Source organism: Bombus fervidus, chromosome 17, assembly GCF_041682495.2.
Source record: "Bombus fervidus isolate BK054 chromosome 17, iyBomFerv1, whole genome shotgun sequence".
Classification (NCBI taxonomy): domain Eukaryota; kingdom Metazoa; phylum Arthropoda; class Insecta; order Hymenoptera; family Apidae; genus Bombus; species Bombus fervidus.
The window spans coordinates 7,007,452-7,027,919 of NC_091533.1; the positions used below are offsets into that span (position 1 = coordinate 7,007,452).

Consider the following 20,468-nt stretch of genomic DNA (forward strand, 5'->3'; position numbering starts at 1 on the left):
TCTTAAATTGTGGAACGTAACGAACTTGGCGGCTTCTTCGGTTCCAGGAATTCGTAAGAAACGTATCGACGACCTATCATTCACGTACGAGTCTTTCAGGAACGAAACTGATAAATTTTACTTGTTTCTTTTTCTTAAACACACGATTAACGTATAAAAAATGACGATTAATTCTTAAGAAACAAACAATTTGCTGTCATAAGTTCGTTTGTCGCAAGAATATGACATAAATGATATTAATTCTGAAGTAGATTTAAGAAAAAGTGTTCGTACCATCGTTCTCCCTTCCTTTTCAAATTGTGAACTGTAATACGTGTATTTGTATGTATAAACATTACTTTTACTCCCAGAGATGCCTTCCACATCCCACAAATAATTTTATATCCTCAATTCCTTCGCTGTATCTTTAATTCAACGACCCCAATATCACAAATCTCGATCAAATGCCCGAAAGTACATATTCCTCCCAAACACTTTTCATCCCTCTTCCTTTCCTCCCATTACGTCTCACGCATTTCCTTCCCTTTTTTTCCTTGCTCCATTTACACAACAACCCTCGATTCGTATGTTCTCGCTCGATAAAGGGGCTAAGTCCACCTTCGGTCAAATGTCCGGCAGATCCGCGGCTTCAAATTTAGGCTTTGTTCTGAATACGGGTACTACGACGACTACTATTGCATAATGTACACGATCGTTTATCTATCTATATGTTTCCTTAATTACTTTTTACTTCTAGTTTTGTACTTTCCAAGCATCCAAAGTCGTTGACTTTTTCTAAAAATATAACAAAAATCATATTTCATTTTTCTACAGACGTCTGTACGTCTCATTAATTTTCACTTATAACAAACAAGTCGATCATTTAACACATTTTAATGACTACACAGTACGGTGTTTAATTCAACGTTTTAATCCATAATAGTATTATCAAGATCTGTAGTTTCATTCGTTTTCCCATTGTTCTTTCTATCGCGAAACTGAACTTTCTTGACGATATACTATATATATTCTTCACATATTTTTGAAATTTGTCGTTTTATAACAATACAGATAGAAATGAGCAAAATCTATGTTATAAATCCAGGTTGTAAAGAGCTAAGATGGTTGAATTCATGGCTGTAAAGGGTTAAGGTATAGGAAGGAGGGAGTAGAAGATAAAGGGAAAGGGGTGAAAAACGCGATAATAGAGAGTCGAATGATAGACACAGCGCGGGCGGATGGAATACGAAATTTACGGGGCGCAAGCCCCGACTTGCCGGAAACCGGATCGGATTACCACCCTTCTGGAGCGCATCGGCCGATGCCAGGCATTCGTTCGGTATTCGCAGTGGGTGTTTGCGTGATTCCACGGACCAAAACAGAGACGTGGGGCCCGCACCTATGCTATGCCGTACGCGTGACGAAGATTTCACCGGTGCTACGCATACTCAGACGATTGCACGCGCGCGAATGCTAGAGAGGGGTCCTTAAATCCTCCCTCTTCCGACACTCACTCCTATCAAACCACGCAAAACACCGAGCATTAACGCACACGTACGTCAGCCACAGTGATATCCGAATGTGCTAAGGGAATAGGGCGGATTCCGATAAAGATTCCCCGATCTCCACGGAGACAACATTCGCCAAGAGAGTTTAAATGGTTTCGAACAGGTGTGGCATTTTAAATTTTACGAATTAACTCTGTCTAAATCTGATAAGTGCGAAATGCATCGTTACAGATCCTTTGGATTATATGCACGAACTTGCAGTGTTTTAATAAACATCTTGAGTTCACCAGGTACGTGCCTATTATATTATATAATAATTTCATCGAGATAAATGTCTGGCTTCTGAAACCTTAAACGCTGGCCATATGTTCCAAACTTAAGGAATATTCAGAAAGATTTTTTTTATTATTATTATTTAATTTACAATTTGTCCAGTTGGACATTCGGTAAATTTTCAGAAAGTTGTTAATCTATTTGAAATCCGAGTGATATTTATGTTAAAAACTGTAAAAAATTTGCCACGTAAACGTAGTTAGTTTAGCGCGTTAATAATATAGCAATTTTTTAAATATTATCTTCAACATAATGATAAATGAATAACTGATGTCTCTTAATTTATAAAAATTGTCGAGTGAAAGCGCTATTTAATTTTCATTTAATTCGATACTGTACGTTTTATCAGAGTTCATAAACGAGTAGTGCCATGAAAATATTATAGGAAAATAATCGTTTAGGGTAATGAAAATTTCCAGCGTGTAGCAAAATACAGCGAACAACAAACGCAATACCATGACAGGGTATCGAAGGAACGGGGTTCGTGGGGGATTAGCAATTTCTCCAAGTGCAGCTGTATTACATCCCTCGGGTATGATATTGCCCCCTGATACCAATCGATACTGCCATCGATCACTAGCACCCCATACTCAAAGTAGAACTCTTTCCTTGGATTTCCCACTCTGCAAAGAGGCTCTTTGATTTCTACAATCCGATTGTTAACTCTTGAATAAAACTCTTCACTATGATTATTAATGATTTATCGTTCAGTGAAATATAATACATTTAATATAAAACATGAAAATATTATAGAATTAAAAGAATGATAAAAAGAAGAGATGTATTATATGTATGTTCTGTATAACGTGACTATTTTTTCCCCATTGATTAAAAATGATTCATTTATGATATTTTTATACATAATTGCTTATGTTTTATTATCCCGGTACGTGGTTTATTATTTAACGTTACGATAAAACGAGTGAATTAATTTAAATCGTGATTGTTATTTCAATATATTTTATACCTATATCTCCGTTCTTTGTTTCTTTTATTTCGAAAACGCTGTTGACAGAATAATGCGTTTTATATTATCGAACAGTAGAAATTATTTCAAAACAATTTCGTAGGATATGTTGGAAAATTTCGCGTATGATATATTCTGTACAATATCGCTAACTTGTTTATTACAACACCACTGATAAATATGAATTATAATCGATAATTATGATCGATAAATATGAAGATCACGAGATAAGAATATGATAAACAATTTTAACACTCGATAAACATTACGGACCACTCTATATAAGTAAGTAGTTAGTCGAATTGTCCAAATATCGTACCCATAGCGGTACTGCGTATTCCAACTTTATTTTAAACTGGCCATAAGAAAGCGGTATATTAGAAGCGCGAAGGTCTAAAGGAAACAAAATATCACGTCACGTACGAGTTGTACATCCTGCGAACCCGAAGCATGATCCCTGACCCGACATCCAGATGGACCACGAGGGAACACGACACTTCTTAACGCAAACAATTCCAGCTGTGACTGAGGAAAGTGTGAAGATGTCCAGCCTAGTTCAGAAAATATTCTTTGCCGCGAAATACGAGAACAGAAATGACATTCTGTGCTCTTAAGACAAAACGTGTATTTTCTTCAAATAGTATAGCTTTATTATTTTTAGGATACTTGGAAAGAACTGTTTGAAAATTTTCTGGGGACCTACTGTATTATCTAATCACAAAGTTAACGTGCATTAGAAGCAATTAGTGTTCTAAAAGGGTTAACTTGGAAGAATCCTATGTTATCGTTGGTGGTTCGAGTGTTATTTAAAAGGGCAGGTTCCTGGCTAATGACCATAACCACAAATGTACTTTCTAGCTTTCTGAATAGATTTATCCTACGTAAACAAAGAACGTGTTGTAAGAAACTTGTCTCGTGATTAGAGAGTAACTGAGATTTAGAAAATACGATTTTCTTCAAAACAACCAAATATGGGAAATATTGAATAAATCATCATTCATAGACACTGATTCTAAAAATTCATCACCGCGTAATGAAATCGATTTATACAAGCTCGTCTGATTAAACCCAAGATCCCATGACATTGAAAATGAAGCTTCGTACAAATCTTCACTATTACAAAATGAAATATAATAAATCCTTCCAACCGAGCATTCTTCCGGTACGCGTCCTGCAGCTTCCTTTAGTCCGCACAATTCGTTATCTAGCAGAAGCGACGAAACTTTTCAAGCTTTAAAAAGCTGCGCACTGCATAGGTTTTATCTTATTCTACACCAGAACGTGCCGAGTGTTACCAGATTTCATCTGGTCAGATTCAGGTCGCGGTATCGTCGATCCATCTGTTCCTAGATCTGTCTACGATTGTTCTTCGTCACGTAGCGGCCTTCTTTTTCCCGGTCACCGGTGAACTGCACGTGGTACACAGACTGCCACCATTTCTTCCTGACGAGTACAGATTTCCTTCCAAGAGAAGATTTCATTTTGTAATATATCGTGTACATAGTGACTCTTACTAATTTTTAGACACTTTATATTTGTTTATAATAGTGTTATAAAATGTTGTTGAGTGTAAAGCGTTATAAATTAAATAACGACGTTATCATAAAAGAAATGATGCATTGATTATTTAATAAAATTTTAATATTCTAGAAAAATACAATACCTTTCAATTGTTAAATTTGCTACGAGTTTTTCGAACAATCAAATATCAAAGAACAATTAATTCAATTCGATAATAGTGGTTTTAATATTAATAAGAGTCACTGTATTTCAACGTGTTAATACGAATGCAGAATTTTTGTTTTTTTTTTTTATTTTTCAATTGCTTTCTTTACTATGGAGCTGGATGTGTTTGCTGTTTATCGGTGACCAGTGACACGTGGCGCACACGCCGGTCTCTTTAAGCTAAAGATCGCCATCGTTTCTTCTAATTACTCAACTACCCGACACGCCGGAACAGATCCGCAGGCTAAAAAGACATTACACTTTAGACCTAAGCACTAGATTCAAACATATTATAAACACTTATTAATCATGTCATAGTACCACGTCAGATAAATTTACTTAAAATTCTCTAACGAGAATTGATTGTAAAATAAAGGCAAATAAAATAAAAATCGTTTCTTCCTTACGGGTTCTCCAGATTACCTAAGATTTCATTTTGCAATGTTCTCTATGTATATACTTGGTGTCTGTTGTACACATTACATTTGCCACCCAAAGCGAACGGTTCCTGGCAATCGTGGCAGGTATTGTCCTCGTTCTGAATTTGCATTTAAAGCCTAAACAGTCCTGACGGGGCGCCTGAATACAGGACAATAGAGCTTTGGCCCTCCTGGACGCCAGACGCCGCGCCGTGTCTCCTGCTGGGTCAGTATTTTTTCTACCTATCAGAAGGGATATCTTTTAGCGTCTGAGCTGAAAAAGGGATTCTTCCTTTTCGGAGAGGATGTTTGAAGTACGCCTCGACGGCAATCCTAATTTCTCCGTAGACACAATTAGTCCCTTTTAGCCTCCGAATGTCACACTGTTGGTTTTGAACAGTGTTCCTCAATCTTTTTCAAGACTTTGAGATCAAATAATACGCGATTTGTTCAAAATCAGTGTTATATCATTAACACATAAAACATACATTATCTCGTTTGCCATTATTATAATTGAGTATGTCATTCGAAATTAACATTACTCTGATAATGTGTGCGTATTATTTTAAATTAAAATTATTCTAAACGTATTCTCAATTCATATCAACATTGTATGATCTCAAGTCGATTGTAAAGCGACGAGCCAAATTATAAATAAAAGTTATAAATAAAAGTATTAAGAATCATCGTGCAAGTTGGGAACCCAAATACAAGAGAAATACCTTTGTCAGGAACGACTTCCTTCTTTTCATTTTCCATCTATCTTTTTCTATCTGTTTACCAGGTCTGCGGAAAATTGGAAAAACAAACAACGAAGAATGAGGACGACTACTAGATGAGTGTATAGGAGATAGTAGATGGGAAATTGAGTCGTTAGGAGACCGATAGGCCGAGCCCAGTCTCGGACCTCGTAATTTTAGGTACCTCAAGGGGCTATTCGGAAGCGAGCAGCGGTTGATTGGTCTGTGACGAGACCACCCTGTTAGTTGTTGGAAAATAGCGTTAGCTTTCATTCCACCTTAACGAAGAGAGCCGCGATAGTTCGCTGGAAAGCTTCGACGCCGGGCGAAACGATTACGCCAACAGAAATCTGATTATCGCCTTCATTCGCTCGTGTAAAGCGAACACACTAGTCAAAGTGAATCGCGTGTCGTTTATCTTCGAATAACGGAGCATTTCCATAGCAGTTGTTGTCTGCTTTTTAAATTATGCAACTCGATCGACGCTATATTTGCCTGTGTTAGACAGATATATGTGTACATTTGCGTATAAATAATAATAATAATATGATGATGACGGTGATGTGAAAACAACGCATTGTAATACAATACGATACAACGTATTTGACGATTCACGAATTTCTTACCATTCTACTTTCTATTTTTTACTATTAACGATAGCTGCTATGTCTCGATTATATCAAAAGCCACATTTACGTTCGATTGTAAGATGTTGCGTTGGATAGAGGATACAAGAATGTTCGATGAATTAAGTTTATAGAACAGGGTGGAAACGAAATGTAGGGGCAAAGTTTTGTTATGCTATTCACGATATCTAATAGCGAAGGAAAATTGCATTGCCGTGCGACGATCGTATTTAAGCTGTTCAAATCTGAATTTGTTGAGCTGACGCAAAAATAATTTTTATTTCAGGAATTTTTCGCGATTTCAGTAATTTATTTTCATATTGTCCGGAAGTATAAATAAAACATTCTGCATTTAAGCGCGACTTTAAATGAATAAATAATTAAATAATAATAAATTATACATTTCCATTATACATTTTTCCCCATTAATCTCCAAAAACAACAATACAAACAACGATTACTTAAGCTCATCGAACAAAAACCTCCAATTTTCCCAAAATTATTCAAATAGTTACTTCAATATAATATAGTCTAATCAGGATAATTATAACTATAGGAGTTAAAGATAAACAAAGTGGGGGTTAAGTATACCAGAAAAGTGGTTTGGACATTCGTAATGGGGCTATTTTGGCTCAGTTAGCAGAAAATTGCTTCGATAAACACTGAGTAAGGACAAGTCTTTGGACTCTCCAGGTGATTCTCGTTCGGATAAACGCGGGACGGCTGCACAAACAGCTTCGGTACTCGATTTAACATAGCGAAACGTTCATGTGAAATGGTCGATTGAAAGCAGGTAAAATTCTCTATAAAGCAGGCCAGATTTAAAGAGGCTCGCCCGTTTAGCCTACAATGGCTTGTTGCGGAAGTGCTAGCTCGATTGTATTCCTTGCTCGATGTCCTCGAAAGTGGACTTTATTCGCCTTTCAACCATAACGTAGAATAATATTGCGAGAAAGACCCTGCTTTCTCAGTCACGTGGATCTAGTAACCTCTTGCAATTCTTTGCACCTAACTACGTTTCTTCATTCAATGAAACGAATTCTTTTTTTTCGAGAAGAAAAAGTTAAATCTGTTATCTTGAAAGATATTCTTTTATACTTTTATTACGATATGAAACCTGTAGTATTTGTAGTTTATTTATTTTATCCTTTTTTTTTTTTTTTTTTTGGGAGGGTATGCCAGGAAAATGAATTACAATTGGCTTGTTGATTATTGCTAATAAAATTTTCCTCCTTCTGCTGTCTTTTTTTTTTTTTTTTATTGAACAATTTTTATTGAATGAATATTCTTGATTTCCCTAAAAAGAAATATAAAAGGGGGAATAACAAAAAGCAATTTACCTTGATTGATATTTTCGGATTCTTTTAGAATGTTTCGTAGTTTCGCGGGAAACACAGCAAATATATTTGGTTTAATGGTATTGGATTTATATTGAATTTCAAAAAACTGACAATCCCGCGAACGATTACAAATTGTTTCGAAGAAGGAAATCAGCTTGCAAGCGGGATAGTACATCGAATAATCGTTCGTGTCAATTAAAAAGACATTAGGTCGTGAATTCTGACGTTCCCGAGGAACTTAAAAAGAAATCGAAGCAGGGATACGGCAAGGGCTAAGTCAAAACCGTAAAATCATTTTAACATTAAAGCGACCGGCTCAACCACATGTCGTGGGAGATGAAACTCGTTTGCGCGAACCTTGGAAAATCATTGGTCGGTGTTTAAACGACCCATAAATAAACAAGGTAACCAGATGATCGTGTGAGGATGGTTCTTAGAAAGAGAAATCCGGTACTGATGTTATATAAAATATAGGTTGAGATTATGCGATTTTCGAAGTTATTTCTATTCTTGTCACTTTCCATATGCCAAAGGGCTGAAATTAGAGTTTTTAATTCAAAATGTATGTGCTTTCGTCTTCTTATTTTCATTTATTATATATAATTCTTTATTCTATGAGTCAGAATGATGAAGTAACGTGTAATCGTTTCATTATGTCATTCATTTGTTTTTTTAGTACATTTTTTATTTCTTACTGTTTTATTGTATTTATATATTTCAATAAATATTATTATCTATTATATGTATATTAGTTAGATATTATTACTTTGATATTAACTTGTTGAAATTTTGGACTGCATTAAATATAGGTAATATATGATTTTCAATATTGCAGTGTAAAAAAATATAAATTCTCTTTCTAATTAATTAAGTTACAGTATTTATACAAACTTCTAATATTAATTTTTCGATTGTCGTATCTATACAGATTGTTGAAAGTTAAGGATTTAATGCTGAAGATATAATATATGTTGTATAGATTATCTCACAAATTTTTAAATTCCACGTTCGATATCTTTAGAGAATCCGCGCTATTTGAAAAATGTATCATTTCCGCTCTAATATCCGCAATATTTACGCCCGATCTATAATATATTACGAAAGTAAAGATCCAGATTCACCCACCGTTCGAGTGTAAAATGCTAAATGAAGCGAAGAAAACTTTTGATAATATTCTTCGTTCAACGTTAATGGCTCATACTAAATTTCTTTAACATTTCAACCGATAACTTCCATATTTCCATACTTTTTAAAATCCCAATACCAAATTTTTATCAAATAACAAATACATCAATACGGGGAAAATGTACAGAATCAGGGAAAATATTTAAAGAAAATAAAAAAAAAAGAGGAAGCCTGTGAACGTATAGAATCCTTCAAATTTACTTACACGACGTCTCGTCCGTGTCTGTATTAGTGGAGCGCATCAGTGTGCATCGTATGTTAAAATGGTGTGTACGTACCTGAAACAAAAGAGAAACCATTTGTTAATTAAAAAGATGAAACATAGAAATTAACATACAATACGAGTAATATAATTACCAACTCATTTAATTTTTCTCTTTGTCATAAGACATTCTCAAAACGTTCCTCGAAACTACTGCTTATTTTTCGCTAGAGTTCATTAGTGTCCATTATTATTAAAATATTATTGAAATTCTAGTTAACTAAAAAATTATTTATGCGAATGAAAAATTGCGATATCAGTTGCTACATTTTGTGAAATTTTCTAGGACGACTGTTGTTTGATTCAACATGACGAATATTCCCAGAAATGTGGATAATTATCAACAAATAAAATGTTTGATCAAACTTTGTAATTAAGTTTTATCGGTTCGTAAAGATTCCAAATGAACATACAATTTTTTTTTTCCATTTTTCTTAACTTCATTCACGAATAGACTTTGTCAATAATGAAAGATATTTAGAAATGCTTTCTTTACATCTTAAATCAGACATCTCGGATCTCTTTCCTCGGCTGAGTATTTTAGATCAGAACTAAGATCAACGAAAGCTTCGAGACCATCTATACAGCTTTACCAACTTTCTTCGTCATCAACGTATTTCCAGTAAAAATGTTAAATCTCCACTATCCACGCAAAAAATGGTTGTTAAGCTTAAGTGTATTTAAGAGGCAATACGTGTTTGGGAGAGAAACTTTAAACTTTTCTCTCCCGAATCGATGACTGAACCTACCCCTGCGTTGTCACCATCAATCTTTAGGGTTGGCGAATGCTATGACGTAGGGTGACAGAGGTTCTAGTCGCCGCGCTCTCACCCCCATGACGCTGAAACTTGTGATTATTTATAGTATCTGCTAGTGATAAACAAATTTTTTATTCTCTGATATAGATATTAATTATTGAACTACGGATCTTTATGCATTTATGAAAAATTTACAAACGCACATTAACATATAAAAGCCATTATACATTATAACTTTTAATACGTAAAACGAATTTTTTAATTTGTACAAAAATCCATAATCTGCTAATTGCCTGCATTCATTTATAAATTCTATTGTATCATGTAAAGGTGGAGTTAACCAGAATAGGCTCCTGAGAGAGACTCATAATACGTACACATAAAGAAGAAACTCGCAGATTATAGAAGAGAGTGGTAATAAAAATAAGTAAGAAAAGGCACTAATTTACAAAATGACAATATGACTGTGTGCCTTGATAGCAATCGTAATAATAATAGCAATAATATGTACTAAGACAATCTAAATCCGTATGGTGTCCGGTGGAAAGAGTTTGTGACTCATGCGAGCGAATTCTACACACCTCAGATTAAAACGCAACCCCTGGCGATGTTAATTCGTGTCTGGTTCTCCCCCATCCTACATTCAGGATGTGAACCCTCTTGCGCGTGTTGCCGTGTTGCACTTTGCGAATAACCACAATGGCGCGACAAAAAAATTCAGACGAACGCGCGTTCTCCCGCGGGTTTGCCGCGTGAAAAAGAGGGTGGCTTTTTCATTTTGCGGTAAGAGGTTCCTTCTCTACCGCGACGGAATGAAAACGGTGCAAGCCGCGCGTTAAATATTCGAGGAAGGTACTAGCGCTTTAAGAAAATATGGATCGAAAAATGAATCTTTCAAGCGAATTTAAATGTCTCTGGAAGTATTATAATACTTGTAATAACATGTATATCCTGTATAATATGTATTATGTATAACGATTTTGGGGGTGAATAGTATTAGTCGTCGAAATGTTTGGTTCCTCAATTGGCTTCTTATTTGCATTTCGAAATATGTATCTATCTCTTAACTAACTTTCTGGGAGATTTCATCGATCACAAAAGTATGAATTTATGAAATCTTCACCAGATGAATTTCCTTAATTATATAGAAATATAAAATTACATAAACGTTGTCAGTCAAAGCACGAGAAACCAAGCAACCCCTATCCCGATTTTTCCCTAACAAAATCACTTCACCTGAACACAGAACCTCCACTTAACGTGTAAGAGAAAACACTCGACGTGCAAAAAGTCAGAGTGCGATTATTCCGAGGCATCTCTTGTGTTAACTGGAGTCTCGAGGTCAGAGGCGGAATGAAGAGCGTGCACGCTTCAACTACGCTAGCCCCCGTGGCTCCTTTGTCTTTCGGCCGGTTTTCGGCCTCGGCTTGAACATTTCGTTGAGCGCGGGTTGCCGGGCGTAAGCGATCCTCAAGTTCGAACGACGACGAGCGCACACAATGCACCTGCTCTCGCGCAACGAGCTTCGAAAGCATCTCGAGGGCCGATGTAGCAGGTGACCGCGAGCACGTACATAACTTATCCCCCTTAAAGTGGTTCCCGTGGCAGCGTTAGCTCTGGGAATAAAGGATAACGCCCGCGGTTCTACCGGGCCAGCACAACGTAAATCAAAATTACTTCCTCCGTTAATTGGCTTTCCGGCGAACATCCACGGTTTTCGTCTCGTTCAACGATTTGCTTCCTCCCTTCGATTTCGGTTGAAAGATGCTGAGAAGTTGATGAGAGAAATTGCTATCTTTATTCTAATTTTTACGAGTTTGGATATTGGTTTATTTATCAGGAAGCTTAGAATGGTTGAATTATGCTGTTTAAATAAAATTCAAATTTACACGCGAAATATTCCATTTACATTAACATTCAAAATATCCAGTAAACGACACTTGTTTTTGAAATATACAAATTTGTAAGAAATTGTAATCTAAATTCTAATCTTTCCTGTCATCTTAGTCTCCGCTTGATTCTCATTTTATCTTTGAATCTTTCTATCAATCATTCTCACATTCCATAAACAAGTCACATAACGAAAAGTGTAGAAAGAAAGAAATGAAAATGACAAATCTCTCTTGAAATAAAAGTCGAAATTCCTCTTGAAACGAAGGTATTTCTTTCCCATGAAATTTCAAACATTTCGATAAAGAATCATTTCCATAACAGTAATAACGATGATGCAGAGAATCATATATCCAGGGGGTTTGTTTTTCCCAAGTGAATCACGAGCCGCATTATTCAGGAACAAGGTTGCGATTGTTCGTTAAAAAGTATTTAGAGAAGTTTCGCCGGTATTATTTTCTCATGGTCGTGGATCGGATACAAGAGAAGGATCGACCCTCCCACGAATGACTCGACCCTCCGGCGAAGGTCATTACTAGCAGGTAGAATGACGGGTACCTCGACGAATTATCATGATCGTGGCTCGCCTCGAGATCGCTAATCGATTCGCGTAACAGTCTAATCCGAACCGCAATGACTCATGCCACGGACCGATAATTACAGGCCGAAAAGTGATCGTTAGTCCACGGGAAATTGCGAGGATAGAAGAGCTGCCATTCCACAGAAATTGCCCTTGGGTTTCGCATCAGTTTTGCCACTCTCTTTTAAAACACATGCCTTTTCGGTGATGTACTACGTTCTTCGTGTAATTGCAGATATTAAGTTTACGATTAAATATGATACTGTAGGATCTTATACTACAATTAGTTTATTTACAATAAATGGATTAAACAGATGTTGATTAAACAGGAAACGATAGTTGTTTAACCTGAACTAATCACAATAGCGTATTATAATTAAGACCACTAGATAGTTAATTTGCAACTCTCGTCACCACGGATCCAACGCTTTCTCAGTTTTCGCACTCTCTAACTTCCTGATTTACACTATCTGACTTCTCGACTAACACTGCTGTTCATTCGTTTATGTCCCTTATCAACCCCTTGTCTTTCGTCTTAGCCTCATCTCTTCTGTTTTAGCCCCACATGTTTCACAACCGCTTGTTTATAATTCGCCCGATACCCCCCAGGTCCCTCGTTCACGATACTACAAATATTATAACTGGTAAATTACTTAAAGTATTTACTTTGAGTAAACGTATACATAATATTGAATCATTTTGTTCGATCGTTTCATTAAAAACTAAATAATGATATATGATAAAATTAAATTCCTATAAGTGACATTTCTTCCTCGTGTCACTAACATTTTTTAGCTTCGATTATGGTACTATGTATTTATAGAAAGGTTTTGATACAGGCTGAAACTTCTCTCGCTAGAAGCTTCGAATTATTTTCAATATTTGCGTGTGCACACGTAGAGTGAGGCCTCTAGCGAGAGAATGACCTTGTATAATTACAACATTTCATTCCTTTGCATCGCTAATAGCCCATGCAAGCGTTTGATGCGACTATGAACAACAAGAAAAAGGGAAGAGAAAACTAAAAGTAAAGGAAATGAGGTGGTTCTTAGCACGACACCTGTTGAATACGCGTGCACGCGTATATAATCTACCTGTTCCTGGAGGATCGACAATTACTTCATCGTCGCGTGGAGCATCGTGTGCATCGAGCGTCGAACAGAATGACCGGCTTGTCTTTCAGTGGCGATAGCGATCTGACAAACCATCGGACGATGTTGCGGACAAGAACGCGCGTTCGAAGCGACGTCGTATATATCAAACGATCGATATTTAACGCGTGAGAATGCCGATGAAACGAAAGCTATAGTCCCGTTTATCCTCGTTCCGGCAGCTATCAAGGTCAGGCGTGATCCTGCCACGTCATATATCATCGTTACCAGGCCGGAATACCAGTTAAGGGTTAAAAGCTGCCTTTATCAATCCTGAACCGAGCCCCCGGCTCTTTCTCATACGTCTATCGTCTCCTGCGGTCGGACGTGCATTTCCATTAATCCTCCCCGATGCTATAAGCAGAGTTTTAAAGCTACGAGGATCACTGTCTTCGCCAGATATTTTGACAGTGAAGAAACGATGCTCGTGTTAAGGGATATTGAGCCAGAGTGCTTTGGTTTGAGGTTAGATGGCAAGGTTGTTAGGGTAGGTGTGTTTGGAATGATGTTTGCCAGTGATTAGAATTTAACATAAATTATAGTATGCTATGGAATATTTAATTGAAATTATATTGGATTAGGTAATAAATTCGTTCATCTTTCACTACCGTATGAATTACAAAAGATGTTATAAATATTATTTGGAGCATGTAAGAAATATATCTGAACTTTTTGATAGAAGATATTTATAGAGGAACTTTATGCAGGATTAATAGAGGAACGAAATAACTGAACTCGTTGATTGGATAGATTTTATCATTTTTCTTCGATAAAATGTAGATAATCTTATGACCAACCTAATAAAATATTATTGAATCTTTTCTCTCAAGTTCGGTGCTATTGTATTTCTTCGACAAATTAGCGTCGCGAGTACTACCGATAAAATATCGTAAAAGGTTTGTGATTGTACAATACAGTAACAAAGTAGCAATTTCTTTCACGAAAAGAAGCACCAGGTTAGCGAAAGTATCGCAGTTCTATTTACCTTCTTTCTTACCCCACCCCCGAGTATCGAACCGCTTCCTGGGGGCGCATGAAGTATACACAACTCCCTCCAACGATAAGAAACAGGACGCAGTTCAATATTTGAGTAGCTCGTGTTTAAATCCCCTGTCGGGGTCGGAATCGGAAACGACCCCCCGCATAGTGACGAAAGCAAATTATAGGTAAGCTCTCGATACAAATCCTAGCTTGACCTCGCAATTGCATTGACGCTGGCTGACCGATGATGACGACAGTTCAACGTCTGCCTAATGGACGTACTAATCGACGTTAATTCGACGACAAGCCGTACGAAGGCACGTAACCGTTTAAACGAGGCTTATTGACAAGCTACGTACTTACGAACGCGAACAATCCTTCTGTTTGTTAACTGACAATAAGATTAAATACGTCCCTTGATTTCTCGTATTGACAAACCATCCAGTTTTTTATTGATTTTCTAATTGTTCGTTGATTGGCTATTTCACGGCGATTGTTTATAGAATGTTTATGAAATGCTTTCAATTTTAAATCGAAATTTTGAGGTATCGGCTTGTAACGCGTAGGTGTAACACATGTACTACATTCGTCCTGTTTCTATAGTCATTGTATGAACGGAGAAAACAAGACGAATACACGTTACGACATAAACGATCAATGTTTGGCGAAATGTTTGGTAGTCTCGTTGAGATTCGATGGTAATTATCCTTTCGTTTTTCTCTAATAAAGTAAAATTCCTCCTCCTCAATTCGTATCCACCACGTCTCACGATCGTTGCTTTAACCGATTCTGGCACTCGTGTTATTTAACTTTCTATCGTAATTCCATTTATCGTGATCGGTTGATCGTTTGTTTGATAATTTATCGCATCTTAGCTGTATAAAACCAAAGGTGTTGCAATATTTTTGAACGAGAGTGTACACCTTTTTAACCTAACGAGGCACCACGGATATAGTTACATACCATGCAACCGTGCGAAGAACAAAGAATGTCCCTTATATACACGATCCCGAAAATATCTTCACGTATTTAGGTCACGTCAGTTATGGTCGGTAATCGCGTTGCGTGCATACGTTTCAACAATGAAACCGACGATCTCCGGGAAAAAGAGAGGAATCCGTTTAGTCACGGTATCCGAGTGTCCTTTTCGATGAAAAAGAGCGGCCAGCCGTGTTAGAAAGGACGTCGCTTTATCCGTAGCCAGGTTTATAGGCAGTTTGATGGATATAAAAGTACCACTTTCATCCTCCATGGGTCTCTTTACCGGCGCGACACACGACCGATCCACTCTCTCTCGTCAGAGTCTCCGTAATCGGTTTTGCGAAGCATCGCGTGGCATCTGCTTGCGAGATTAGCGCACGCGATCGGACCACTCTGCTTCCTGAAAAATTTATGAGCAAACCCAGGCGACAAAAAGAGAGAATCGAACGACCGCTGTCCCTTCTAATACGTAACTACGGTGTATCACTTGCGAAAATCTCGTTGCGTAATTTTCTGATCGATACATCGCTATAGGGATGTCGTTTATTGAACAACCGAGAAACTGATTTCAGTAGTGTCAGTTGCGGTATAAATTATACTATTTTCGATCAACAGTGTAAATTGATAACTATAGTATATGTATATAGTTTTGCTATATAATTCCGACCAATGTCGTGAATTAAAAATTATGTTATTATTCAACAACGTTTCCCCACCAATTGTAAAGGTAGAAAGTACACCAAATGTAAAACATCGGACAGATTTACACCGAGCTCTTTCCAAAACACCACGACTAATTGCTTTATGCCGCTTCCAACTCTCGTCAAGCTTATTCCCTTCGAAGAAACGCGTACGCGGTGCTAATTACCGCGACGATGGCCCTAAGAAAAATAGTCGGGAAGCTGCTTGGCTCTTTTCGTCGCACGGTACAACTGTCTCGATTCCAATGCGATGGAGCGTTAAAACGGTGGAAGAATAGAAGAAAAAGAAGGCGAAAAGGAAAGGAAGGAGGTCGATACGTTGAAAAAAGAGGGTGAGGCCATCCTCTTGGTTCTCAACGGCAATCGTTACGTACGGTTTTCCACGCGAGTCCCGAAATAAAAGGAGCAACCTTTCGTCGCAACCCTTTCACCCATGGTTTGATATTCCGCTCTTTCGGATGTTCGGGAGAGCTGAAAAAAAAGCTCTATAGTTCTTTCATCCAGTTCTCCGTCGACGGGACGAAAACGAAAATTGTCGAACGCCCCATTTGCAGCGGTGTTTCCGTAAATAGCTAATGGCTCGAGAACGCTGTTGAACGCTCGGTGTCGTGTTTCTTCCGAGCCAAGCCCTAAACTAACAGATCTAACTTCTCTCTCTCCCTTGCGAACGTGCTTTTCCTATAATTTGTCTTTCCCCTCTTGCTCTTGAGTTTCCGATGCGATTCTTTTGTACACGTGACTGTTATTCGAAACACGACACTCGGGCCAGTCTAAATTGTTACGTCATGTTCAAAGTTCCTTGGTGGTCCTCCGATGTATCAGGATTCAGGTTCAGGTTTGAGAGGGTTGCAATGAATTATTGAGAGCTTGTGCTGTTACTGGTTAATTGATAGTTTTCTTAATGTATTGTAACGTGACATCTTGTGAAAGAAAGGCGAAGAAGCTTGAATATCTTTTGTAAATGCTGGCATAGATCGAATTCATTTTTGGAGGTTGCAACTTAGATCCTTTTTGAACTGTTCATAGGATTGGAATTATATATATATATATTACATAATTGATATTACATAAATGTGAATTAGGTGGCTGATGAAAACAAGAAAGGGAAAAGATATTGAATATTAGAAAAAGAAAAGATACGAGTGCTTGGGATAGTTTTTCTGGAGTTTATTTCAGGCTATAGACTTCTGAACTTCAAAACAGAAAGATAAATTTAAGTTATCGATATGATGTATCTCTTAGAGGAGATTTTCTTATCGGAAGTTATAAAAGTTGTTCTTACGAAGCATTCTCATTATGCAATATTTATTAATGATCAATAACTTCTTGTCAACTAGACGCAATATTTTCGGAGCCCAAGATGTATATAATACATATAGGTTGGAACTATTTCGTTATCGTTGACAGGAGACATAAATCCCAAAATTCTCAGGCGTCAGCAAGGGAAGAGGGGGGGAAAATATAGCGCACACATCGTAGATTGTTTGTTTTAAAGTCGTAAAGTCTAGCAAAGCCGCGTCGAAATCTAGAATCGTAAAAATACGCTATCTGGAGGCTCAAACAGTAGAAAAAGCTATAACATTCTCGATCATAAAATTCAAGTACTACTTCCCGTTTTCAACAATCAAAACTGTCAGAAAATTCTTTGGACGAACTTCAATGGGACGAGATATAGCAAATTTGTCAATTTTGTGTGTTGAACCATAAATTTACGCCTTGTTTGCAGCACAATGGTGGTAGTTTCGATTTCAATTCATCCAACCTATCATTGCTTTTACTTGCCAGTCTTCGATCTAAGATCAATTTTCTTAAGATTGGTAGTGCGTGTCGTATTATTTCACAGACAGGTAACGGTAAAATACGTTTCTAACGTCCTGATACATCGTAACTAGTAAAACGTTACACGAACCTTAAAACAAGCAGAGATAGAGCAATTAAATAAACACTCTCGCAACGATTCAAACATTTTCATTCAAAACTAAACCGATGCTAATCATATAAATCCGAGACTGAAGCGGTAAAAGCACGTTCACGAAGGCAGCACTTTAAATTCTCCGAGTTGGATCGTTCACTGGAACATCCTCGAGGACAAAGTGGTTCTTCTGGCTCGTTAAAAAAGGAGAACGGCCCGCAGAAAGGTGAGAATGGCCATGTACACAGGTCGCTAGCTATCGATTGGTTGCATCGTGCCTGACCAGAACACGATGTCCCAATTTTCGTGGTACAAAAGAGAGGATGCACGTGTGGATAGGCAGAGCACAGCATAGCCAACAGCTTTTCGTGTTCTTCGATCGACCTCGAGCAGACGTCGAACAAAATATAGATAAAAAGGGAGAACAGACGCGAAATATCACAGAAGGTGTCTTTCCCTTTCCTCCTTTCCACCGTAGAAAAATAATACGTACCCGTTTTCGGAGATCACGATGGTCGATCTCTTTGATCTGTCAGAGGCACCTGGCACCACGGAAACTCTGTCATTCGTAATAATAACTCGACCTTCCATGAGAAGTCTCTTTGGGGGTCCTAGCTTATCTCCAGTTGCATCTTATTGCGAGATTTCGTACATTGTCTCGTCTTCTCTTTTCTTTCTTTTTTTTTTTAACGTTCGTGCTGCTTCCTGTTCAGGTTATACGTAGCCCCTCCAGTTTTATCCGCTTTCTTCTCGGTGAACATCTGTCTGACTTACTTCGTAAGTTCAAAGTGTTGGAAATTGTGCTACGAGTATGATAGGATTCTATTTATTTGAAATTCATTTGTACCGATGAGATTTTATTTAGAATATCTGAACTACATTTCACTTACAGGAATGAAATTTTATTTACCGTCGGTAGCTGATTGTTGAGATTATAACTGAATTTCTATTATCCAAACATTAATAAGCTTCAATTACACGAATGCTTAAGATGTGAACAACGGAACAATGCTTTTTCTCTTTCAATATTCACATTTTTCCTTGTTTAAAAGTTGTTTCAATTTTACAATACAAGTTATTCATCGTTCTATCGTCACTTATTTAAACAATGCTATTATATATTCCACTAGCGTCCGTCTTTTTCGAGCTTAATACAGATATTATCAACGAACTGGTAATTCATTGTATAATTGCCAGGCCATTACAGTTACATCAATCAGGCTTTGGATCGAGAGTGAGAGAGAGTGAGAGAGAACGGTTTAGCCCCCTGGAGCTGATCTGGGGCAGGCTTTCTCCGAACATAATTATTAACCTTAATTAGAGAGCAGATATATCTGCAGTTGCCGCGCATTTCTGTTTTCATTACAGGTCACGATCGTCTCTAGATCAGTGCCTGACAGTTCGAGATAAATAATTAAAAGTATTAGGCGAATGAAAACTCAACCGAAACGAATAGCCGTGCTTATTTTGCAAAATTAGCTTGAACTATGGTATTCATTTTTAAACAGTAATTGGATTTTATACAGTTAGGCGAATGAATCATGATCAAGCGTGATTAAATACGGATAGGATATTTCTAAACGAAAAATAGAATCTATTATTAAAGCAAATTTTCTGATCGAGCTTTTCAATTAAGTCTCGAAGGATTACTGCTGAACCAAAGTAGATTAACGTACGGTGGATGCTCCTATTACGGATTACCCGGAGCCCTTACAGCAGAAACGAATTTTATACAAAATGGTTGCACTCAATGGATGGTACGACGTTAAGAAAATTTCATTTATATTTTCATTTCATCTCATTCGCTATATCGATGATACCAGGTTTCTTTTACTTTGTCTATTTTCTTCCTTGAAAGTTTTAAGTTTCGAGTTAGAGGGATAGAAAACTAAAATATATTCTTCTTCTCTTTTCACATCGGTTTTTACAGATGTAAAAGTGTATCTGCAAAAGGATTACAGGAAGTTTAAAAAATTCATAAAGTTGTAAAAAAATTTGCAAACTCTGCTGGGTTAAAATTTCAAAATTGCAATATAAAACTGGGTTTACTGAAACTCTCCTGAGAGGTGGAAATGAGACTTCTTTCGTACGCCAAAAAAAAAAAAAAAGGAACACCGAAGGAAGATGTTTCCTATTGGTACAACATCCCTACAATATTTTTCTTTCGCCTAAAGTCTAAAAATTCGGAATTTAACGTAACACGAGAATGAAACAGAGAAATTGTTTGAAAAGAGAATTTCTATAAACGATTTTATTAAAAAATCTTGCTAGAAACTCCACGGGCACGTCGTCATATATCAAAAACGTATCAAAATGTATCATAAAATCTCTCAGAATGTTTCGTGCGGCGATATTTCAGTCCAAATGAAATTATTTCAGAATGACAAATTATTTTCTCTTTTAGTAGAAACGCTGCTTGTTTATAACACA

The 20,468-nt window shown here is 37.1% G+C and overlaps 1 protein-coding gene across 9 annotated transcripts in view; it reads right to left on the bottom strand.

The window, feature by feature from the left end:
• Ten-m (teneurin transmembrane protein Ten-m) overlaps positions 1-20,468 on the bottom strand; it is a 659,822-nt gene that overhangs the window by 85,213 nt on the left and 554,141 nt on the right. The window contains exon 2 of one of the 9 annotated variants that reach the window (XM_072020546.1): positions 9,028-9,100. The exons of the other annotated variants lie outside the window; for them this stretch is intronic. Within the exon in view, the coding sequence (XP_071876647.1) occupies positions 9,028-9,064 (37 nt within the window). The 5' untranslated portion in view covers positions 9,065-9,100. The remainder of the gene's footprint in view (positions 1-9,027; positions 9,101-20,468) is intronic. 9 annotated transcript variants of the gene reach the window in all.